At 46.7% G+C, this 26599-nt stretch overlaps 1 protein-coding gene across 3 annotated transcripts in view; it reads left to right on the top strand.

The window, feature by feature from the left end:
* LOC118373396 (noelin-2-like) overlaps positions 1-26599 on the top strand; it is a 121752-nt gene that overhangs the window by 75252 nt on the left and 19901 nt on the right. For all 3 annotated transcript variants that reach the window (XM_052518823.1, XM_052518824.1, XM_052518822.1), the window contains exon 2: positions 19453-19602. In XM_052518823.1, coding sequence (XP_052374783.1) covers positions 19453-19602 — 150 coding nt within the window. The remainder of the gene's footprint in view (positions 1-19452; positions 19603-26599) is intronic.

Raw genomic sequence — 26599 nt, 5'->3', positions numbered from 1 at the left:
GCCTGGGTATGGTTAGTCTGGGTATGGTTAGCCTGGGTATGGCTAGCCTGGGTATGGTTAGTCTGGGTATGGCTAGTCTGGGTATGGCCAGTCTGGGTATGGTTAGTCTGGGTATGGCTAGCCTGGGTATGGTTAGTCTGGGTGTGACTAGCCTGGGTATGACCCAGCCTGGGTATGGCTAGCCTGGGTATGGTTAGTATGGTTAGCCTGGATATGACTAGCCTGGGTATGGCTGACTGACTAGCCTGGGTATGGCTAGCCTGGGTATGGTTAGTCTGGGTATGGTTAGCCTGGGTATGGCTAGCCTGGGTATGGTTAGTCTGGGTATGGCTAGTCTGGGTATGGCCAGTCTGGGTATGGTTAGTCTGGGTATGGCTAGCCTGGGTATGGTTAGTCTGGGTATGACTAGCCTGGGTATGACCCAGCCTGGGTATGGCTAGCCTAGGTATGGTTAGTATGGTTAGCCTGGATATGACTAGCCTGGGTATGGTTAGCCTGGGTATGGTTAGCCTGGGTATGGTTATTCTGGGTATGACTAGCCTGGGTATGGCTAGCCTGGGTATGACTAGCCTGGGTATGGCTAGCCTGGGTATGACTAGCCTGGGTATGGCTAGCCTGGGTATGGCTAGCCTGGGTATGACTAGCCTGGGTATGGCTAGCCTGGGTATGGCTAGCCTGGGTATGACTAGCCTGGGTATGACTAGCCTGGGTATGACTAGCCTGGGTATGACTAGCCTGGGTATGACTAGCCTGGGTATGACTAGCCTGGGTATGGCTAGCCTGGGTATGACTAGCCTGGGTATGACTAGCCTGGGTATGGCTAGCCTGGGTATGACTAGCCTGGGTATGACTAGCCTGGGTATGGCTAGCCTGGGTATGGCTAGCCTGGGTATGACTAGCCTGGGTATGGCTAGCCTGGGTATGACTAGCCTGGGTATGACTAGCCTGGGTAGTGCAAAACCAAACCGTGAATAATCCAATAAAGCAAGACACAACCTTGACACAAGACGATATGGCAGGACTCTATTACACTATCAAACAAGAAACAAGTGTGTGTGTGTGGGGGGGGGGGGGGCAGTCTGTCAGACACACACTCCACACAGTGCTGTTGTCCCTTTGATCTCTTGTATTAATAATAACCCAGCCAGGCAGAAGCCTGAAGAAGGGAAATATCAAAAGAGCCAGAGGAACAAACAATGGTCCCACACAAAGAGAGAGAGGTCTGCCACTCAGATTGGGGTCTCTACGCTAGTCTGGCTGCATGGTGTCCATGACTGTAAACTTTAGCACGTCCCAAGGCCAATCTAATAAATCTGACTCCATGATTGATTTATGACGGCAGATGAAAGGACCAACTCAGATTAAAGTCGCTCTGTGGTCTTTTATCCATATTCATACATAGTTATTTTATGTTTGATGGTAGAACCTCTTCTCTTGTTATTTGAAGCTCTTCGATCCTCTGTATGAATGAATATTTAGATCTCTATGATGAATATTTATGAGGTATGATATAGCATGGAGTTAGAAGATATAGATATACATCAGATAGATAGATCACTTGTGGAGATGCTATACTGGACACATTCACCAATCATCCTGATTGCAAACACACTGAATGTACACAGCATTAGGAACACCTTCCGAATATTGAGTTGCACACCCTTTTGGTCTCAGAACAGCCTCAATGCGTCGGGGCATGGACTCTACAAGGTGTCGAAAGCGTTCCACAGGGATGCTGGCCCCTGTTGACTCCAATACATCTCACAATTGTGTCAAGTTGACTGGATGTTTTTTGAGTGATGGACCTTTCTTGATGCACATGGGAAACTGTTGATCGTGAAATACCCAGCAGCGTTGCAGTTCTTGCCAAACCAGTGTGCCTGGCAGATACTACCATACCACGTTCAAAGGCACTTAAAACGTTTGTCTTGCCCAATTCACCCTCTGAATGGCACACATACACAATCGATGTCTCAATTGTCTCAAGATTTAAAAAATCCTTCTTTAACCTGTCTCCTCCCATTCATCTATACTGATTGTAGTGGATTTAACAGGTGACATCAATTCAGGATGATAGCTTTTGCCTGGATGCATCTGGTCAGTCTACAGTATGTAATGGAAAGAGCTTGATCCTAATGTTTGGTACACTCAGTGTAAATATATATACAGTACCAGTCAAAGGTTTGGACACTCCTACTCATTCCAGGTTTTTTTCTTATTTTGACTATTTTCTACATTGTAGAATAATAGTGAAGGCATAAAAACTATGAAATAACACATATGGAATCATGTAGTAACCAAAAAAAGTGTTAAACAAATAAGAGATTCTTCAAAGTAGCCAACCTTTGCTTTGATGACACCTTTGCACACTCTTGGCATTCCTTTGTCGAGGAAATTCTTCCCTTATATTCTCAACCAGCTTCATGAGGTCGTCACCTGGAATGCATTTCAAATAACAGGTGTGCATTGTTAAATTGTGGAATTTCTTTCCTCTTAATGCGTTTGAGCCAATCAGTTGTGTTGTCACAAGGTATTTTCTAGGTTAGCTAGCCAGCTATTGTCGTTCTTTTAACGCAACGTAACGTAATCAACACTGCTAGCTAGCCAGCTAGCCCCCGAATAGCAGCACTGTAGAAACTATTACACTCAACGGAACGACTTGATTAGTGTAGTGTCAACAACGCAGCCACTGCCAGCTAGCCTACAAAGTCAACAACGCAGCCACTGCCAGCTAGCCTACTTCAGCAGTACTGTATCATTTTAATCATTTTAGTCAATAAGATTCTTGCTACGTAAGCTTAACTTTCTGAACATTCGAGATGTGTAGTCCACTTGTCATTCCAATCTCCTTGCATTAGCGTAGCCTCTTCTGTAGCCTGTCAACTATGTGTCTGTCTATCCCTGTTCTCTCCTCTCTGCACAGACCATACAAACGCTCCACACCGCGTGGCCGCGGCCACCCTAATCTGGTGGTCCCAGCGCGCACGACCCACGTGGAGTTCCAGGTCTCCGGTAGCCTCTGGAACTGCCGATCTGCGGCCAACAAGGCAGAGTTCATCTCAGCCTATGCCTCCCTCCAGTCCCTTGACTTCTTGGCACTGACGGAAACATGGATCACCACAGATAACACTGCTACTCCTACTGCTCTCTTCGTCCGCCCACGTGTTCTCGCACACCCCGAGAGCTTCTGGTCAGCGAGGTGGTGGCACCGGGATCCTCATCTCTCCCAAGTGGTCATTCTCTCTTTCTCCCCTTACCCATCTGTCTATCGCCTCCTTTGAATTCCATGCTGTCACAGTTACCAGCCCTTTCAAGCTTAACATCCTTATCATTTATCGCCCTCCAGGTTCCTCGGAGAGTTCATCAATGAGCTTGATGCCTTGATAAGCTCCTTTCCTGAGGACGGCTCACCTCTCACAGTTCTGGGCGACTTTAACCTCCCCACGTCTACCTTTGACTCATTCCTCTCTGCCTCCTTCTTTCCACTCCTCTCCTCTTTTGACCTCACCCTCTCACCTTCCCCCTACTCACAAGGCAGGCAATACGCTCGACCTCATCTTTACTAGATGCTGTTCTTCCACTAACCTCATTGCAACTCCCCTCCAAGTCTCCGACCACTACCTTGTATCCTTTTCCCTCTCGCTCTCATCCAACACTTCCCACACTGCCCCTACTCGGATGGTATCGCGCCGTCCCATCCTTCGCTCTCTCTCCCCCGCTACTCTCTCCTCTTCCATCCTATCATCTCTTCCCTCTGCTCAAACCTTCTCCAACCTATCTCCTGATTCTGCCTCCTCAACCCTCCTCTCCTCCCTTTCTGCATCCTTTGACTCTCTATGTCCCCTATCCTCCAGGCCGGCTCGGTCCTCCCCTCCCGCTCCGTGGCTCGACGACTCATTGCGAGCTCACAGAACAGGGCTCCGGGCAGCCGAAAGGAAATGGAGGAAAACTCGCCTCCCTGCGGACCTGGCATCCTTTCATTCCCTCCTCTCTACATTTTCCTCCTCTGTCTCTGCTGCTAAAGCCACTTTCTACCACTCTAAATTCCAAGCATCTGCCTCTAACCCTAGGAAGCTCTTTGCCACCTTCTCCTCCCTACTGAATCCTCCTCCCCCTCCCCCCCTCCTCCCTCTCTGCAGATGACTTCGTCAACCATTTTGAAAAGAAGGTCGACGACATCCGATCCTCGTTTGCTAAGTCAAAAGACACCGCTGGTTCTGCTCACACTGCCCTACCCTGTGCTCTGACCTCTTTCTCCCCTCTCTCTCCAGATGAAATCTCGCGTCTTGTGACGGCCGGCCGCCCAACAACCTGCCCGCTTGACCCTATCCCCTCCCCTCTTCTCCAGACCATTTCCGGAGACCTTCTCCCTTACCTCACCTCGCTCATCAACTCATCCCTGACCGCTGGCTACGTCCCTTCCGTCTTCAAGAGAGCGAGAGTTGCACCCCTTCTGAAAAAACCTACACTCGATCCCTCCGATGTCAACATCTACAGACCAGTATCCCTTCTTTCTTTTCTCTCCAAAACTCTTGAACGTGCCGTCCTTGGCCAGCTCTCCCGCTATCTCTCTCAGAATGACCTTCTTGATCCAAATCAGTCAGGTTTCAAGACTAGTCATTCAACTGAGACTGCTCTTCTCTGTATCACGGAGGCGCTCCGCACTGCTAAAGCTAACTCTCTCTCCTCTGCTCTCATCCTTCTAGACCTATCAGCTGCCTTCGATACTGTGAACCATCAGATCCTCCTCACCACCCTCTCCGAGTTGGGCATCTCCGGCGCGGCCCACGCTTGGATTGCGTCCTACCTGACAGGTCGCTCCTACCAGGTGGCGTGGCGAGAATCTGTCTCCTCACCACGCGCTCTCACCACTGGTGTCCCCCAGGGCTCTGTTCTAGGCCCTCTCCTATTCTCGCTATACACCAAGTCACTTGGCTCTGTCATAACCTCACATGGTCTCTCCTATCATTGCTATGCAGACGACACACAATTAATCTTCTCCTTTCCCCCTTCTGATGACCAGGTGGCGAATCGCATCTCTGCATGTCTGGCAGACATATCAGTGTGGATGACGGATCACCACCTCAAGCTGAACCTCGGCAAGACGGAGCTGCTCTTCCTCCCGGGGAAGGACTGCCCGTTCCATGATCTCGCCATCACGGTTGACAACTCCATTGTGTCCTCCTCCCAGAGCGCTAAGAACCTTGGCGTGATCCTGGACAACACCCTGTCGTTCTCAACTAACATCAAGGCGGTGGCCCGTTCCTGTAGGTTCATGCTCTACAACATCCGCAGAGTACGACCCTGCCTCACACAGGAAGCGGTGCAGGTCCTAATCCAGGCACTTGTCATCTCCCGTCTGGATTACTGCAACTCGCTGTTGGCTGGGCTCCCTGCTCCTGCACTACAACTCATCCAGAACGCCGCAGCCCGTCTGGTGTTCAACCTTCCCAAGTTCTCTCACGTCACCCCGCTCCTCCGCTCTCTCCACTGGCTTCCAGTTGAAGCTCGCATCCGCTACAAGACCATGGTGCTTGCCTACGGAGCTGTGAGGGGAACGGCACCTCAGTACCTCCAGGCTCTGATCAGGCCCTACACCCAAACAAGGGCACTGCGTTCATCCACCTCTGGCCTGCTCGCCTCCCTACCACTGAGGAAGTACAGTTCCCGCTCAGCCCAGTCAAAACTGTTCGCTGCTCTGGCCCCCCAATGGTGGAACAAACTCCCTCACGACGCCAGGACAGCGGAGTCAATCACCACCTTCCGGAGACACCTGAAACCCCACCTCTTTAAGGAATACCTAGGATAGGATAAAGTAATCCTTCTCACCCCCCCCCCACCCTTAAAAGATTTAGATGCACTATTGTAAAGTGGCTGTTCCACTGGATGTCATAAGGTGAATGCACCAATTTGTAAGTCGCTCTGGATAAGAGCGTCTGCTAAATGACTTAAATGTAAAATGTAAATGTATGGGTGCTGTACATATGATAGCCCTATTTAGTAAAAGACCAAGTCCATTTTATGGCAAGAACAGTTCAAATAAGCAAAGAGAAATGACAGTCCATCATTACTTTTATTTATTTAATTGTTTTATTTATTTAAATTAGTTAAGAAGAAATTCTTATTTACAATGACGGCCTACCAAAAGGCCTCCTGCGAAGACAGGGGCTGGGATAACTTTTAAAAAAAACACATCACGACAAGAGAGACAACACAGCACTACATAAAGAGAGACCTAATACAACAACATATCAAGGCAGCAACACATGACAACATAGCATGGTAGCAACACAACATAACAACAACATGGTAGCAACACAACATGGTAACAACACAACATGGTAGCAGCACAAAACATGGTACAAACATTATTTGGCACAGACAACAGCACAAAGGGCAAGAAGGTAGAGACAACAATACATCACACAAAGCAGCTACAACTGTCTGTAAGAATGTCCATGATTGATTCTTTGAATGAAGAGATTGAGATAAAACTGTCCAGTTTGAGTGTTGCAGCTCGTTCCAGTCGCTAGCTATAGCGAACTGAAAAGACGAGCGACCCAGGGATGTGTGTTTTAGGGACCTTTAACAGAATGTGACTGGCAGACTGAGTGTGGTATGTGGAGGATGAGGGCTGCAGTAGATATCTCAGATAGGGGGAGTGAGGCCTAAGAGGGTTTTATAAATAAGCATCAACCAGTCAGTCTTGAGACGGGTATAAAGAGATGACCAGTTTACAGAGGAGTATAGAGTGCAGTGATCTGTCAACGGGTATACAGAGATGACCAGTTTACAGAGGAGTATAGAGTACAGTGATGTGTCAACGGGTATAAAGAGATGACCAGTTTACAGAGGAGTATAGAGTACAGTGATGTGTCAACGGGTATAAAGAGATGACCAGTTTACAGAGGAGAATAGAGTACAGTGATGTGTCAACGGGTATACAGAGATGACCAGTTTACAGAGGAGTATAGAGTACAGTGATGTGTCCTGTAAGGAGCATTGGTGGCAAATCTGATGGCCGAATGGTAAAGAACATCTAGCCGCTCGAGAGTTCCCTTACCTGCCGATCTATAAATGATGTCTCCGTAATTTAGAATGAGTAGGATGGTCATCTGAATCAGGGTTATTTTGGCAGCTTGGGTGAAAGAGGAGCGATTACGATAGAGGAAACCAAGTCTAGATTTAACTTTAGCCTGCAGCTTTGATATGTGCTGAGAGAAGGACAGTGTACCGTCCAGTCATACTCCCAAGTACTTGTATGAGGTGACTACCTCAACTGGTCACTACCCCGACTACCTTGTATGAGGTGACTACTACTACCTCATACCTCAGAGGTAGTAATAACACCTGTGGGGAGAGGGGCATTCTTCTTACCAAACCACATGACCTTTGTTTTGGAGGTGTTCAGAACAAGGTTAAGGGTACAGAAAGCTTGTTGGACACTAAGAAAGCTTTGTTGTAGAGCATTTAACACAACATCCGGAGAGGGGCCAGGTGAGTATAAGACTGTATCATCTGCATATAAATGGACGAGAGAGCTTTCTACTGCCTGAGCTATGTTGTTGATGTAAATTGAGAAGAGCGTGGGGGCTAGGATCGAGCCTTGGGGTACTCCCTTGGTGACAGGCAGTGGCTGAGACAGCAGATTTTCTGGCTTTATACACTGCACTCTTTGAGAGAGGTAGTTAACAAACCAGGCCAAAGACCCCTCAGAGACACCAATACTCCTTAGCCGGCCAACAAGAATGGAATGGTCTACCGTATCAAAAGCTTTGGCCAAGTCAATAAAATAGCAGCACCACATTGCTTAGAATCAAGGGTAATGGTGACATAATTTAGGACCTTTAAGGTTGCAGTGACACATCCATAACCTGAGCGGAAACCAGATTGCATACCCGACAGAATACTATAGACATCAAGAAAGCCAGTCTGTTGATTATAGACAAGTTTTTCCAACACTTTTTATGAACAGGGCAAAATAGAAATAGGCCTATAACAGTTAGGATCAGCTTGATCTCCCCCTTTCAATAAAGGATTAACTGTGGCTGCCATCCAAGCAATGGGAACCTTCCCAGAAAGGAGAGATAGACTTGGCGGTGATAGGGGCAGCAGCCTTAAAGAAGAAAGGGTCTAAACCATCTGACCCAGATGGTTTTTTGGGTCAAGTTTAAGGAGCTCCTCTAGCACCTCAGACTCAGTGACTGCCTGCAGGGAGAAACTTTGTAGCTGGGCAGGGGACAAATAGGGAGAAGCATTGGGGATAGCCACATTAGAAGGGGTGGGAGATGAGGAAATGTTGGACAGCCAAGGAGGCATCACTGAGTCAAATAGGAATCCTGACTTAATAAAGTGGTGATAAAAGAGCTCAGCCACCTGCTTCTTGTCAGTAACAACCACATCATCAACATTAAGGACATGGGCAGCTTAGGGCAGGTTGGGTACAAGCCAGTGCTGATGGAGGATGATAACACCCAACAACAGTCAACAAAGAGCTATTTGAAAGTGTAATGCTTAAAACCAGCAAATCAAATTGTTTGGGGACCGACTTGGTGGAGACAACCGAGCACTGAAGGTGATCCTTGGTAAAGATTGCCACTCCCAAAACATCGGAAGATCTGTCTTGCCAAAAAATGCCTCACAAGTCCTCACCTGGCAGCTTCAATAAATAGTACCCGCAAAACACTAGTCTCAATGTCAACAGTGAAGAGGCAACTCCGAGATGCTGGCCTTCTAGGCAGAGTAGCAAAGAAAAAGCCATATCTCAGACTGGACAATAAAAATAAAAGATTAAGATGAGCAAAAGAACACAGACACTGGACAGAGTGACTCCAGCATCCCGGAGTCGCCTCTTCACTGTTGACGTTGAGACTGGTGTTTTGCGGGTACTATTTAATGAAGCTGCCAGTTGAGGACTTGTGAAGTGTCTGTTTCTAAAAACTAGACACTCTAATGTACTTGTCCTCTTGCTCAGTTGTGCACCGGGGCCTCCCACTTCTCTTTCTATTCTGGTTAGGCCAGTTTGCGCTGTCCTGTGAAGTATTGAGTATTGTTTTTATTCATGTATTCCCTTCCTGTCCTTACTCTACCAATGGTTGCAGGTGTTCATTTCAGAAGGAGATAGTTCACTATAACACAGGATGTATAGTTGGACCATGTTCCTCACCAGGACTGTATGGTTGTGCCAGGGCCTGGTGCCAGGCTGGTCACGGTAAGAAAGTTACACTCCGACACCATTTTATAGACAGGAGCAAAGCCACCTGCCTTAATAGCACTTCCAGCCCTTCCACTGAGAAGAGCAGTACGTGACGGTAGCAAGTGCAAGAGCAAGTGAAAGAGAAAGAGAGAGGGAGGGTGATCTATCGGCACAAGAGGCACATAAGGATAGAGTGTAGAAGCAATAGGGACCTTTAAAGAGGGACCAAGGGAGGAGGAGAAGAGAGTGATGAGTTTATGAGTCATATTATTGACTAGTAGCCATGCTGTGCTGATTGTGGTAATCAGTTTTCCTCTGGACTGCATGGGGAGACCAGGGGCCCTGCTGCTGCTGTGCTGCTGTGATTGTGTGATTCTTCATTGAGTTATATTTAAGACCAGCAGCTGGCCTGTGTGCATTCAGGGGTTGTGGGACGACTGGTCATTTCAGGTGTGTGTGTGTGTGTGTGTGTGTGTGTGTGTGTGTGTGTGTGTGTGTGTGTGTGTGTGTGTGTGTGTGTGTGTGTGTGTGTGTGTGTGTGTGTGTGTGTGTGTGTGTGTGTGTGTGTGTGTGTGTGTGTGTGTGTGTGGTAGCAGCTCATCATGGCAGTCCGGTAATGATTGAGTGGTTCAGGTGATCTTTTGGCCATGACATAATTATGCATAACAGAGTGGAGTGGAGCTGGAGTGTTTGTAACCCAGCAGATAGAGACAGATGTTACCTGCCTGGCTGTGGGCATCGCTGGGCAGGCAGCGGCTAAAGACGGAAACACCAAGCAGGCTACATCACGTTGCAGAGACACACTCACCGCTCACTTTCCCTCAAATAGAATACTACTGTACTCCAGGCTTGGAGACCCCTATTCTTTCTTTTATCTATCCTTCATCTCCCTCGCTGACTCGCTGTCTCTCTACTTCAAATTCCTCTCTCAGACCCCTTTTTCTATCCCCTCTTGCCCTTCTCTCAGACGCAATCTCTCTCTTCCTCTTATGAAAGTTGTAATAGACTTTCCGTCACGCTCGTAAAGTGGGGAGCTGCTGATTTATAATCTAATTTATCCTGGCTATACAGTGCTCAGCTCAGCTCTGCTCAGCTCTGCTCCGCTCCAGGGTCGGCCTAATGAAACACTGGAGGAAGTCAATCCTGCAGGCTTGAGCCCGCAGCGTAGCCCAGCCGCTAACACCTAATTGGTTAATCTCCACTGTAGTTAGCTCATTGGGGATCGACTGGTAATGAGGCTGACTGTGAGCTGATGGGTGAGGTGGTGGATAGCTGTTGAGATATAAACATAGCAAAAAAAGAAACGTCTTCTTACTGTGAACTGCTTTTATTTTCAGCAAACTTCACATGTGTAAATATTTGTATGAACATAACAAGATTTAACAACTGAGACATAAACTGAACAAGTTCACAGACATGTGACTAACAGAAATGGAATAATGTGTCCCTGACCAAAGGGAGGTCAAAATCAAAAGTAACAGTCAGTATCTGGTGTGGCCACCAGCTGCATTAAGTACTGCAGTGCATCTCCTCCTCATGGACTGCACCAGTTGTGCCAGTTCTTGCTGTGAGATGTTACCCTACTCTCCCACCAAGGCACCTGTAATTTACCGGACATTTCTGGGGGGAATGGCCCTAGCCCTCACCTTCCGATCCAACAGGTCCCAGACGTGCTCAAAGGGATTGAGATCCGGGCTCTTCACTGGCCATGGCAGAACACTGACATTCCTGTCTTGCAGGAAATCACGCAGAACGAGCAGTATGGCTGGTGGCATTGTCATGCTGGAGGGTCATGTCATGATGAGCCTGCAAGAACGGTACCACGTGAGGGAGGAGGATGTCTTCCCTGCAACGCACTGCGTGAGATGGCCTGCAATGACAACAAGCTCAGTCCGATCACGCTGTGACACACCGCCCCAGACCATGACGGACCCTCCACCTCAAAATCGATCCCGCTCCAGAGTACAGGCCTCGGTGTAACGCTCATTCCTTCGACGATAAACGCGAATCCAACCATCACCCCTGGTGAGACAAAACTGCGACCGTCACAGAAGAGCACTTTTTGCCGGTCCTGTCTGGTCCAGCGACGGTGGGTTTGTGCCCATAGGCACAATTTCCTGTTATTGCCGGTAATGTCTGGTGAGGACCTGCCTTACAACGGGCCTACAAGCCGTCTGTCCGACCTCTCTCAGCCTATTGCGGACAGTCTGAGCACTGATGGAGGGATTGTGCATTCCTGATGTAACTCGGGCAGTTGTTGTTGCCATCCTGTACCTGTCCCGCAGGTGTGATGTTTGGATGTACCTGTGCAGGTGTTGTTACACGTGGTCTGCCACTGCGAGGACGATCAGCTGTCCTTTCTCACTGTAGTGCTGTCTTAGGCGTCTCACAGTATGGACATTGCAATTCATTGCCCTGGCAACATCTGCAGTCTTCATGCCTCCTTGTAGCATGCCTAATACATGTTCACACAGATGGACAGGGACCCTGGGCATCTTTCTTTTGGTGTTTTTAAGAAACAGTACAAAGGCCTCTTTAGTGTCCTACATTTTCATAACTGTGACCTTAATTGCCTACCGTCTGTAAGCTGTTAGTGTCTTAATGACCGTTCCACAGGTGCATATTCGTTAATTGTTTCTGGTTCATTGAACAACATTTACATTACATTTAAGTAATTTAGCAGACGCTCTTATCCAGAGCGACTTACAAATTGGTGCATTCACCTTATGACATCCAGTGGAACAGCCACTTTACAATAGTGCATCTAAATCTTTTAAGGGGGGTGAGAAGGATTACTTTATCCTATCCTAGGTATTCCTTAAAGAGGTGGGGTTTCAGGTGTCTCCGGAAGGTGGTGATTGACTCCGCTGTCCTGGCGTCGTGAGGGAGTGTGTTCCACCATTGGGGAGCCAGAGCAGCGAACAGTTTTGACTGGGCTGAGCAGGAACTGTACTTCCTCAGTGGTAGGGAGGCGAGCAGGCCAGAGGTGGATGAACGCAGTGCCCTTGTTTGGGTGTAGGGCCTGATCAGAGCCTGGAGGTACTGAGGTGCCGTTCCCCTCACAGCTCCGTAGGCAAGCACCATGGTCTTGTAGCGGATGCGAGCTTCAACTGGAAGCCAGTGGAGAGAGCGGAGGAGCGGGGTGACGTGAGAGAACTTGGGAAGGTTGAACACCAGACGGGCTGCGGCGTTCTGGATGAGTTGTAGGGTTTAATGGCACAGGCAGGGAGCCCAGCCAACAGCGAGTTGCAGTAATCCAGACGGGAGATGACAAGTGCCTGGATTAGGACCTGCACCGCTTCCTGTGTGAGGCAGGGTCGTACTCTGCGGATGTTGTAGAGCATGAACCTACAGGAACGGGCCACCGCCTTGATGTTAGTTGAGAACGACAGGGTGTTGTCCAGGATCACGCCAAGGTTCTTAGCGCTCTGGGAGGAGGACACAATGGAGTTGTCAACCGTGATGGCGAGATCGTGGAACGGGCAGTCCTTCCCCGGGAGGAAGAGCAGCTCCGTCTTGCCGAGGTTCAGCTTGAGGTGGTGATCCGTCATCCACACTGATATGTCTGCCAGACATGCAGAGATGCGATTCGCCACCTGGTCATCAGAAGGGGGAAAGGAGAAGATTAATTGTGTGTCGTCTGCATAGCAATGATAGGAGAGACCATGTGAGGTTATGACAGAGCCAAGTGACTTGGTGTATAGCGCGAATAGGAGAGGGCCTAGAACAGAGCCCTGGGGGACACCAGTGGTGAGAGCGCGTGGTGAGGAGACAGATTCTCGCCACGCCACCTGGTAGGAGCGACCTGTCAGGTAGGACGCAATCCAAGCGTGGGCCGCGCCGGAGATGCCCAACTCGGAGAGGGTGGAGAGGAGGATCTGATGGTTCACAGTATCATAGGCAGCCGATAGGTCTAGAAGGATAATATAATAATAATAATATGAGAGCAGAGGAGAGAGAGTTAGCTTTAGCAGTGCGGAGCGCCTCCGTGATACAGAGAAGAGCAGTCTCAGTTGAATGACTAGTCTTGAAACCTGACTGATTTGGATCAAGAAGGTCATTCTGAGAGAGATAGCGGGAGAGCTGGCCAAGGACGGCACGTTCAAGAGTTTTGGAGAGAAAAGAAAGAAGGGATACTGGTCTGTAGTTGTTGACATCGGAGGGATCGAGTGTAGGTTTTTTCAGAAGGGGTGCAACTCTCGCTCTCTTGAAGACGGAAGGGACGTAGCCAGCGGTCAGGGATGAGTTGATGAGCGAGGTGAGGTAAGGGAGAAGGTCTCCGGAAATGGTCTGGAGAAGAGAGGAGGGGATAGGGTCGAGCGGGCAGGTTGTTGGGCGGCCGGCCGTCACAAGACGCGAGATTTCATCTGGAGAGAGAGGGGAGAAAGAGGTCAGAGCACAGGGTAGGGCAGTGTGAGCAGAACCAGCGGTGTCGTTTGACTTAGCAAACGAGGATCGGATGTCGTCGACCTTCTTTTCAAAATGGTTGACGAAGTCATCTGCAGAGAGGGAGGAGGGGGGGGGGAGGGGAGGAGGATTCAGGAGGGAGGTGAAGGTGGCAAAGAGCTTCCTAGGGTTAGAGGCAGATGCTTGGAATTTAGAGTGGTAGAAAGTGGCTTTAGCAGCAGAGACAGACAACAAGCATGGGAAACAGTGTTTAAACCCTCTACAATGAAGATCTGTGAAGTTATTTGGATTTTTACAAAGTATCTTTGAAAGACAGGGTCCTGAAAAAGGGATGTTTCTTTTTTTGCTGAATTTAGTCGAGGTTTGAGGAGGTAGAGATGCCAGTGGCAGGGTGGTGGTACTGCAGGAGATTGGGTCACCTTGATAGAGACACTGTGACATCACCCACAGGTCTGTTGAGTTCTCAATTGATCAGTCTTTATGGTCATTGGTCAGTCTGTTATCAAAGATTGATCATAGGTAATCAATGCCAAATAAGTAACCAATCTCCTCATTGGTCATTCACCAGACCATCGATCACTTGTCTGTTTTCTACTCAGCTCCTAGTGTCCAATCTCAATCTAAACTCTGCTAACTGTTTCTCTTTAGGACAAAGTTTAGAGGTTAGAAAGCAGCACAATCACCAAAGTTCAATGATGAATAAGCTCAGTGATGGCCACAAAGAATTCAGCCTTCTCTCCTCTCCTCATCTCACCTCTCCTCTTCCCCACCTCCAGCAGGTATGGTACTGAATGTGTCACTCACTCTTCTGACTGTGCAGAGATAGAGACAGAGATAGAGTCAAACCACAGGCTCAGCAGCTAGAGGAAATTGCTTCCCTCTCACTGAAATTAGACCCTTTTCCTATTTTCTCTGTCAGCCTTTTTTTTAACCGCATGTCCCTATCTACCTCCTTCACTCTCTGTCTAAGTATCTCTCTGTCAATCTAGCATGGCAGGATGGCTGGTGGAGCGAGAATGGTGTGCTGTGGTGGTGCGGCAGACCCGGGTTCAAATGGTATTGGTTTCCTTTCAAATACTTAAGAGTATTTAATTGAGCCTGTCTGGAGTTCCAGATGGGAGGGATTTGCACTTTTGGGCATTCTCCATTGGTTCCATTATGCCAGGCGAGCTTAATCAAGCATAGTTGAAGCATTCAAAAGAAAACAAATACTATTTGAACCCAGGTCTAATAGAGCCACCCAGAGAGAGAGGAGAGATCCTAGAAATGATTCATGTGGAGGGGGCAGGTCAGACGTCTTAAGAGCAATGTAATTTTCATTTTAGTGACTAAGCCCCATTTGATTTGTAATCCCCCATCCCCCGCTGTTTTTACTACCACTGTCATCTCCTTAATGGGCTTTCGCATGGCAGCATTGACTGTGACATTCCCAAATCTGCCGCTTTACATATTCTATGTCATCTGCAGCTCCTGGTGGTCCTTCTGTAGCTCAGTTGGTAGAGCATGGCGCTTGTAACGCCAGGGTAGTGGGTTCGATTCCCGGGACCACCCATACGTAGAATGTATGCACACATGACTGTAAGTCGCTTTGGATAAAAGCGTCTGCTAAATGGCATATTACTTACTATTACTTACTTACTAATGGAGCCATTTCTGGGACACCAGCAGCACCTCCCTCCTCTCCTCAAACACCCTTCTGAATCTGTCTGTGACTGTGTCGACTGTGGCAGAATAGGATTATAGTCAGGACTTGCTTTGCTGCCTCTTTAAACCTTGCTGAACGTTCAGTAGATTCAGAGCTCTTTTATCATAAAGCCTATGTTAACATACATGTTGTACTACATACACAGTTCTCCATTCAACTCCCTGTCTGTTCGTCTGTCTCAGTCAGTCAGATACTATTCAAGCTTGGCATTTGAAGTTTATAGCTTTTCCCTTGATGCTCAGGAGATTGCTGTTAAAATGCTAACGAGAGGCTGGGAGCATGCATGGTGCGAGCGTGTACTATGTGTACAGATGCTAGATGAACCATTGTAAATGTGCCTGTTCTTGTCCCGGGAGAGGGAATTTAATAACAATCATATTTACTTAAATAAGTTGGTGTTGTGTAACAAAATGTCAACTCACTTTGATCAGACTCCTACACACCACTGCTGCTGCTTATGGGGGCTGATGTTTACATGGGTATAGATCTGCAGCTCGTGTGTGTGTGTGTGTGTGTGTGTGTGTGTGTGTGTGTGTGTGTGTGTGTGTGTGTGTGTGTGTGTGTGTGTGTGTGTGTGTGTGTGTGTGTGTGTGTGTGTGTGTGTGTGTGTGTGTGTGTGTGTGTGTGTGTGTGTGTGTGTGTGTGTGTGTGTGTGTGTGTGTGTATATCGACAGTATCTGCGCTCCGGAAGCTGCCAGACAAATTAGTGCAGCTACACCTCTACCCTAAGTTTCCTCCTCCTCTCCTCTGCTCCCTCCTCTGCCATTAGGGGGATGAGGGAAATTACTTCCAGAAGTAATGAAATTGTGTCTGATTTTAATAAGCTCTTCATTTAAAAGTCAGTGTTATGAAACATTAATGAACAGGAGATGTCTCACTCTGCACGAACCTTCTCAGCACCAGTGAATTGGCTGAAGATGTGACGATAAGAGTGTATGAGGGCAATAGTGGAGCATGTGTTGTACATGTGTTGTACATGTGTTGCTGCCCTAGATGTTTTGCATATTCGTTTCATGATCATTAGGTTGATTATATACAGCCTGAGCATGTATGGTAGGCTGCATCATGTGCTGCGTGTAAAATTACTGCGCCTAATGTTTTGCATATTGCTTTGTAGTGTTAATGACTCGTGACGGGGAAAAATGGACACAGTTTCATATCGAGATATTTGCTTGTTAGTATTGGCCTACTTTAAAAACATTTTGAGTGAGGGAAACTTTGCTTTGTAGTGTTAATGCTAGTGACGGGGGGAAATGGATACAGTTACATATCGGGATATTTATTCAGACATATTATTTTGACAATATCGCAGTAGTTTTTTTGCGCTAATTGGCTGTACCTGCACCAAACTCCAGTATTTCTCCATCATATTTTTAAATAGGGAGCCAATTTGTTTACTGCAGTTTTATTTCCATGACTGATCAAAACTCGTTTTCTCATGGCTCTCTCTTGTCCCTCTACAGAAGACATACGGTGAGCAATATGTTTGGAACATCGAAACACAATAAAATCACAGTATCAAATTGCAACTCATACAGAATCGAGAGAATCACAATATATATCGTATCGGCACCTAAGTATCGTGATAATATCGCTTCGCGATTTCCGCTGGACATTCCCAGCCCTGTAATTGATCTGACATTTAGGCAGAGGAATACTGAAAATAGGAACGGATCAGTAACATGCAAACCATACCGGCCACGTTGCGTGCGCAAGTGATGCAAAATAAATGTACACCTGCATGTTATTCAGTCATTTCAGCCACACCACACGGGCCCGGGAACGTGCGTACTGTCTGTGTAGCCAAGCGCTAAACTAGATCTTGGCTCTATTTGAGACACTTAATGTCCAGCCTCTCCATTCTACTCATTGGTGTTCAGGAGCATCCAACCCCACCTGGGTATTTGAACGATGAATGAGGAGATATTAATCATAGATAACTAACAAAAAAAAGTGATCATTTTTTGCAATCGCATAAATTAAATGTATTTATTATATGTTAGAATGTATTGTCTCAGAACGGGATTGCTAGATGCCCAGCTTTTCTAGTGTTAATAGTCAGAGTAAAGAAACATAATTTTGTAAGATGTGGATGGACAAAATCAACATGCACATGATGGAGGATGCACTCTAGTGGCCGGTGTAGTCAGTATGTGGACACCCCTTAAAATTTGTGGATTGGGCTATTTCAGCCACACTCGTTGCTGACAGGTGTATGAAATCGAACACAGAGCCATGCAATCTCCATATTCAAACATTGACAGTGGAATGGCCTTACTGAAGAGCTCAGTGACTTTCAACGTAGCACCTTCATAGGATTCCACCTTTCCAACAAGTCAGTTCGTCAAATTTCTACCCTGCTAGAGCTGCCCCGGCCAAGTGCTGTTATTGTGAAGTGAAAACATCTAGGAGCAACAATGGCTTCGCTGTGAAGTGGTAGGCCACACAAGCTCACAGAAAGGGACCGCCAAGTGCTGAAGCGGGTAAAAACCGTCTGTCCTCGGTTTCAACACTCACTACTGAGTTCCAAATTTGCCGTCACTGGACTCTGGAGCAGTGAATCACGCTGCACCATCTGGCAGACATACACAAGTGCCAACTGTAAAGTTTGGTGGAGGAGAAATACTGGTCTGGGACTGTTTTTCATGGTTTGGTCTAGACCCCTCAGTTCCAGTGAAGGGAAATATTAATGCTACAGCATACAATGACATTCTAGACAATTATGTGCTTCCAACTTTGTGGCAGCAGTTTGGGAGGGCTCTTTCCTGTTTCCACTGTGCTCAAAGCGAGCTCCATACAGAAATGATTTGTCGAGATCAGTGTGGAGAAACTTGACTTGCCTGCACAGAGCCCTGACCTCAACCCCATCAAACACCTTTGGGAGGAATTGGAACGGCGACTGTGAGCCAGGCCTAATCGCCCAACATCCGTGCCCGATCCCAACATCCCATCCGTTCTTCTCTCTGTGTCTCAGACTGATCAGACACACACATACTCCACCCTAATTCTCATTTAGGCCGCCGACAGAGAGAAGGGAAGGGAAAAGAGAGGGGGAGAGAGACGGAGAGAGAGAGAGATTAGCCTCAGACTAGAGAATAGAGAGTTTGAGCTGCAGGAAACTGTGCAACTTGATGATGTAAAGGTGGAATAATAAAGAGCACAGACAGGAATATTACTCACAATAACTGTCTAGACAGGCCACTGTGACATAAAGATATTACTGCCTATTTGAATAACATTGACACCCAAAGCACCTTGAAAAAGGAATGTGTAACAATACTTATCAGAAGTCATGTTGCTTGATGCCGTTTGCCATCATGTTTCTGTCATCATTTAGAGTTAATGTACTGAATCTTGTTTAATGTTTACCACAAGCATTAGTGGTGAGCTTTGGCAGCATGCATTAAAATTCAGAGAGAGAGAGAGAGGTTGTTGCCTCTGAGAAAAAAACACACATTGGCTCCCAGGGTGGCTGCTACTTTATACTCCAAACACAGTCCTCCTGTCTGTCCCCCCAAACCATTCTAATCTGATCGTCTTTCTCTCCACTTTCGATTGGCTTGTGTCCTTAATTGTATTGCTCTTCTCTCTCTCATTACAATTGACTTTGTATTCTGTGTGGGGGTTTGTGTCCATATGCGTGTGTGTTGTACTAAAGCCATGTTTGCTTGTGTGTACGTGTCTCTTACAGGCGTGTGTGTGTGTGTTTCTGTACAGTATGTCAATGCTTGAGTGTGTGTTTCTGTACAGTATGTCAATGCTTGAGTGTGTGTGTGTGTGTGTACACTACTTCTCCTTATTGGATTATTAAGAGAGACATCCATCCTTTCAGCCCCTCCCATGGTGCTCTGGTAAAGAGCAGCGCTATCGATCCCAATACAACTCCATTTCCTCTCTGTGTCCAAACTTATTAGAAGCTCTCCTCTCACACAGTCCTTTGATCCATCCTTCCCTTTCTCTACTTTGTAAGCCCCGCTCCCCCCACCCCCTTATTTTGTTCTCTCTATATCCTCGCCTTTCTTTCCACTTCTTACTTTTCTTTACGGCATCTCTCTCTATTCCATTCTCCCTCTCTCCCCCTCTCGCTCTCCCCCTCTCTCTTTCTATCACTTACTCACCCCCCTCTCTCTGTGTCTCCGTGCAGGCTATCTATCCTAGCCCAGAGGAGGGCTGGCAGATCTACAGTTCAGCTCAGGATGCAGATGGGAAGTGTATCTGTACAGTGGTGGCCCCGGCCCAGAACATGTGTAACCGAGACCCACGCAGTCGGCAGCTCCGCCAGCTCATGGAGAAGGTAACAGCCGTCAACAACACACACACTCACACATTTTGTTACCCACGTCTGGTACAATCACAAACACAACACAGGCATAGAAACAAATCCACACCCTGGCTCCTTCTGTAGTAAACCAATTAGACTCTTAGCAATGAACAGTCACACTTTGACAGTCACACTCACTCTATCCCACTGACATTTGATCAGTCATGCATGCAAACATTGTGTGTCCGAATACTTAGTTTGTTAGTTAAAACGATTGTAGTAGCTTTAGAAAAAAAGGTACCCATGAAGATTGGATTCATTGAGCCTTCGCCTTGAAGTGTTGTTCCAATTGGATCCATTAGGCTGAAAAACAAAGTCAAGAAAAAGCAGTGAGGAAAAAGAATATGAACCAGATCAGTAAATGGAGCAGCCAGCCGACTGCTGCAGCTGCACTCGAACTGTTCACACACAATGTCAGTTTAAATAAACAGTCAAACACACCATCTCTCCACACTCATACACTCACTACACCATCTCTCTACACCATCTCTCTACACTCATACACTCATACACCATCTCTCTACACTCACACACTCACTACACCATCTCTCTACACCATCTCTCTACACTCATACACTCATACACCATCTCTCTACACTCACACACTCTCTACACCATCTCTCTACACTCATACACTCACTACACCATCTCTCTACACCATCTCTCTACACTCATACACTCATACACCATCTCTCTACACTCACACACTCTCTACACCATCTCTCTACACTCATACACTCACTACACCATCTCTCTACACTCATACACTCTCTACACCATCTCTCTACACCATCTCTCTACACTCATACACTCACTACACCATCTCTCTACACCATCTCTCTACACTCATACACTCTCTACACCATCTCTCTACACTCATACACTCACTACACCATCTCTCTACACGCATACACTCTCTACACCATCTCTCTACACGCATACACTCTCTACACCATCTCTCTACACTCATACACTCTCTACACCATCTCTCTACACTCATACACTCTCTACACCATCTCTCTACACTCATACACTCTCTACACCATCTCTCTACACTCATACACTCTCTACACCATCTCTCTACACCATCTCTCTACACTCATACACTCTCTACACCATCTCTCTACACTCATACACTCTCTACACCATCTCTCTACACGCATACACTCTCTACACCATCTCTCTACACTCATACACTCTCTACACCATCTCTCTACACCATCTCTCTACACTCATACACTCTCTACACCATCTCTCTACACTCATACACCATCTCTCTACACTCATACACTCTCTACACCATCTCTCTACACTCATACACTCACTACACCATCTCTCTACACTCATACACTCTCTACACCATCTCTCTACACCATCTCTCTACACTCATACACTCTCTACACCATCTCTCTACACTCATACACTCACTACACCATCTCTCTACACTCATACACTCACTACACCAGCTCTCTACACCATCTCTCTACACTCATACACTCTCTACACCATCTCTCTACACTCATACACTCACTACACAATCTCTCTACACCATCTCTCTAAACTCATACACTCTCTACACCATCTCTCTACACTCATACACCATCTCTCTACACTCATACACTCACTACACAATCTCTCTACACCATCTCTCTAAACTCATACACTCTCTACACCATCTCTCCACACTCATACACTCACTACACCATCTCTCCACACTCATACACTCTCTACACCATCTCTCTACACTCATACACTCTCTACACCATCTCTCTACACTCATACACTCTCTACACCATCTCTCCACACTCATATACTCACTACAACATCTCTCTACACTCATACACTCTCTACACCATCTCTCTACACTCACACACTCTCAACACCATCTCTCTACACTCATACACTGTCTACACCATCTCTCTACACTCATACACTCACTACACCATCTCTCTACACGATCTCTCCACACTCATACACTCTCTACACCATCTCTCTACACTCATTACACCATCTCTCTACACCATCTCTCCACACTCATACACTCTCTACACCATCTCTCCACAGTCATACACCATTACACCAGCTCTCTACACTCATACACTCTCTACACCATCTCTCCATACTCATACACTCTCTACACCATCTCTCCACACTCATACACTCTCTACACCATCGCTCCACACTCATACACTCACTACACCATCTCTCCACACTCATACACTCTCTACACCATCTCTCTACACTCATACACTCTCTACACCATCTCTCTACACTCATACACTCTCTACACCATCTCTCCACACTCATATACTCACTACAACATCTCTCTACACTCATACACTCTCTACACCATCTCTCTACACTCACACACTCTCAACACCATCTCTCTACACTCATACACTGTCTACACCATCTCTCTACACTCATACACTCACTACACCATCTCTCTACACGATCTCTCCACACTCATACACTCTCTACACCATCTCTCTACACTCATTACACCATCTCTCTACACCATCTCTCCACACTCATACACTCTCTACACCATCTCTCCACAGTCATACACCATTACACCAGCTCTCTACACTCATACACTCTCTACACCATCTCTCCACACTCATACACTCTCTACACCATCTCTCCACACTCATACACTCTCTACACCATCGCTCCACACTCATACACTCACTACACCAACTCTCTAAACTCATACACTCTCTACACCATCTCTCTACACTCATACACTCTCTACACCATCTCTCCACACTCATACACTCTCCACACCATCTCTCTACACTCATACACTCACTACACCATCTCTCCACACTCATACACTCACTACACCATCTCTCCACACTCATACACTCTCTACACCATCTCTCTACACTCATACACTCTCTACACCATCTCTCTACACTCATACGCTCTCTACACCATCTCTCCACACTCATATACTCACTACAACATCTCTCTACACTCATACACTCTCTACACCATCTCTCCACACTCATACACTCTCTACACCATCTCTCCACACTCATACACTCTCTAAACCATCGCTCCACACTCATACACTCACTACACCATCTCTCTACACTCATACACTCTCTACACCAGCTCTCCACACTCATACACTCTCTACACCCTCTCTCTACACTCATACACTCTCTACACCATCTCTCTATACTCATACACTCTCTACACCATCTCTCTACACTCATACACTCTCTACACCATCTCTCTACACTCATACACTCTCTACACCATCTCTCTACACTCAAACACTCTCTACACCATCTCTCTACACTCATACACTCTCTACACCATCTCTCCACAGTCATACACCATTACACCAGCTCTCTACACTCATACACTCTCTACACCATCTCTCCACACTCATACACTCTCTACACCATCTCTCCACACTCATACACTCTCTACACCATCGCTCCACACTCATACACTCACTACACCATCTCTCTACACTCATACACTCTCTACACCAGCTCTCCACACTCATACACTCTCTACACCATCTCTCTATACTCATACACTCTCTACACCATCTCTCTACACTTATACACTCTCTACACCATCTCTCTACACTCATACACTCTCTACACCATCTCTCTACACTCAAACACTCTCTACACCATCTCTCTACACTCATACACTCTCTACACCATCTCTCTACACTCTCTACACCATCTCTCTACACTCATACACTCTCTACACCATCTCTCTACACTCATACACTCTCTACACCATCTCTCTACACTCATTACACCATGTCTCTACACCATCTCTCCACACTCATACACTCTCTACACCATCTCTCCACAGTCATACACCATTACACCAGCTCTCTACACTCATACACTCTCTACACCATCTCTCCACACTCATACACTCTCTACACCATCTCTCCACACTCATACACTCTCTAAACCACCGCTCCACACTCATACACTCACTACACCATCTCTCTACACTCATACACTCTCTACACCAGCTCTCCACACTCATACACTCTCTACACCCTCTCTCTACACTCATACACTCTCTACACCATCTCTCTATACTCATACACTCTCTACACCATCTCTCTACACTCATACACTCTCTACACCATCTCTCTACACTCATACACTCTCTACACCATCTCTCTACACTCAAACACTCTCTACACCATCTCTCTACACTCATACACTCTCTACACCATCTCTCCACAGTCATACACCATTACACCAGCTCTCTACACTCATACACTCTCTACACCATCTCTCCACACTCATACACTCTCTACACCATCTCTCCACACTCATACACTCTCTACACCATCGCTCCACACTCATACACTCACTACACCATCTCTCTACACTCATACACTCTCTACACCAGCTCTCCACACTCATACACTCTCTACACCATCTCTCTACACTCATACACTCTCTACACCATCTCTCTACACTCATACACTCTCTACACCATCTCTCTACACTCATACACTCTCTACACCATCTCTCTACACTCAAACACTCTCTACACCATCTCTCTACACTCATACACTCTCTACACCATCTCTCTACACTCTCTACACCATCTCTCTACACTCATACACTCTCTACACCATCTCTCTACACTCATACACTCTCTACACCATCTCTCTACACTCATTACACCATGTCTCTACACCATCTCTCCACACTCATACACTCTCTACACCATCTCTCCACAGTCATACACCATTACACCAGCTCTCTACACTCATACACTCTCTACACCATCTCTCCACACTCATACACTCTCTACACCATCTCTCTACACTCTCTACACCATCTCTCTACACTCATACACTCTCTACACCATCTCTCTACACTCATACACTCTCTACACCATCTCTCTACACTCATACACTCTCTACACCATCTCTCTACACTCATTACACCATCTCTCTACACCATCTCTCCACACTCATACACTCTCTACACCATCTCTCCACAGTCATACACCATTACACCAGCTCTCTACACTCATACACTCTCTACACCATCTCTCCACACTCATACACTCTCTACACCATCTCTCTACACTCTCTACACCATCTCTCCACACTCATACACTCTCTACACCATCTCTCTACACTCTCTACACCATCTCTCTACACTCATACACTCTCTACACCATCTCTCTACACTCTCTACACCATCTCTCTACACTCTCTACACCATCTCTCTACACTCATACACTCTCTACACCATCTCTCTACACTCATACACTCTCTACACCATCTCTCTACACTCATTACACCATCTCTCTACACCATCTCTCCACACTCATACACTCTCTACACCATCTCTCTACACCAGCTCTCTACACTCATACACTCTCTACACCATCTCTCCACACTCATACACTCTCTACACCATCTCTCCACACTCATACACTCTCTACACCATCTCTCTACACTCATACACCATCTCTCTACACTCATACACTCTCTACACCATCTCTCCACACTCATACACTCTCCACACCATCTCTCTACACTCATACACTCACTACACCATCTCTCCACACTCATACACTCACTACACCATCTCTCCACACTCATACACTCTCTACACCATCTCTCTACACTCATACATTCTCTACACCATCTCTCTACACTCATACGCTCTCTACACCATCTCTCCACACTCATATACTCACTACAACATCTCTACACTCATACACTCTCTACACCATCTCTCCAAACTCATACACTCTCTACACCATCTCTCCACACTCATACACTCTCTAAACCATCGCTCCACAATCATACACTCACTACACCATCTCTCTACACTCATACACTCTCTACACCAGCTCTCCACACTCATACACTCTCTACACCCTCTCTCTACACTCATACACTCTCTACACCATCTCTCTATACTCATACACTCTCTACACCATCTCTCTACACTCATACACTCTCTACACCATCTCTCTACACTCATACACTCTCTACACCATCTCTCTACACTCAAACACTCTCTACACCATCTCTCTACACTCATACACTCTCTACACCATCTTTCCACAGTCATACACCATTACACCAGCTCTCTACACTCATACACTCTCTACACCATCTCTCCACACTCATACACTCTCTACACCATCTCTCCACACTCATACACTCTCTACACCATCTCTCTATACTCATACACTCTCTACACCATCTCTACACTTATACACTCTCTACACCATCTCTCTACACTCATACACTCTCTACACCATCTCTCTACACTCATACACTCTCTACACCATCTCTCTACACTCTCTACACCATCTCTCTACACTCATACACTCTACACCATCTCTACACTCTCTACACCATCTCTCTACACTCATACACTCTCTACACCATCTCTCTCCACTCATACACTCTCTACACCATCTCTCTACACCATCTCTCTACACTCATACACTCTCTACACCATCTCTCTACACTCATACACTCTCTACACCATCTCTCCACACTCATATACTCACTACAACATCTCTCTACACTCATACACTCTCTACACCATCTCTCTACACTCACACACTCTCTACACCATCTCTCTACACTCATACACTCACGACACCATCTCTCCACACTCATACCCTCACTACACCATCTCTCCACACTCATACACTCTCTACACCATCTCTCCACACTCATACAATCTCTACACCATCTCTCCACACTCATACACTGTCTACACCATCTCTCTACACTCATACACTCACTACACCATCTCTCTACACGATCTCTCTACACTCATACACTCTCTACACCATCTCTCTACACTCATACACTCACTACACCATCTCTCTACACTCATACACTCTCTACACCATCTCTCCACACTCATACACTCTCTACACCATCTCTCCACACTCATACACTCTCTAAACCATCGCTCCACACTCATAC

This window comes from Oncorhynchus keta, chromosome 5 (genome assembly GCF_023373465.1).
Source record: "Oncorhynchus keta strain PuntledgeMale-10-30-2019 chromosome 5, Oket_V2, whole genome shotgun sequence".
Classification (NCBI taxonomy): Eukaryota; Metazoa; Chordata; class Actinopteri; order Salmoniformes; family Salmonidae; genus Oncorhynchus; species Oncorhynchus keta.
The sequence above is the reverse complement of the archived record's forward strand: the minus strand, read 5'-3'. Positions and strand labels throughout refer to the sequence as shown.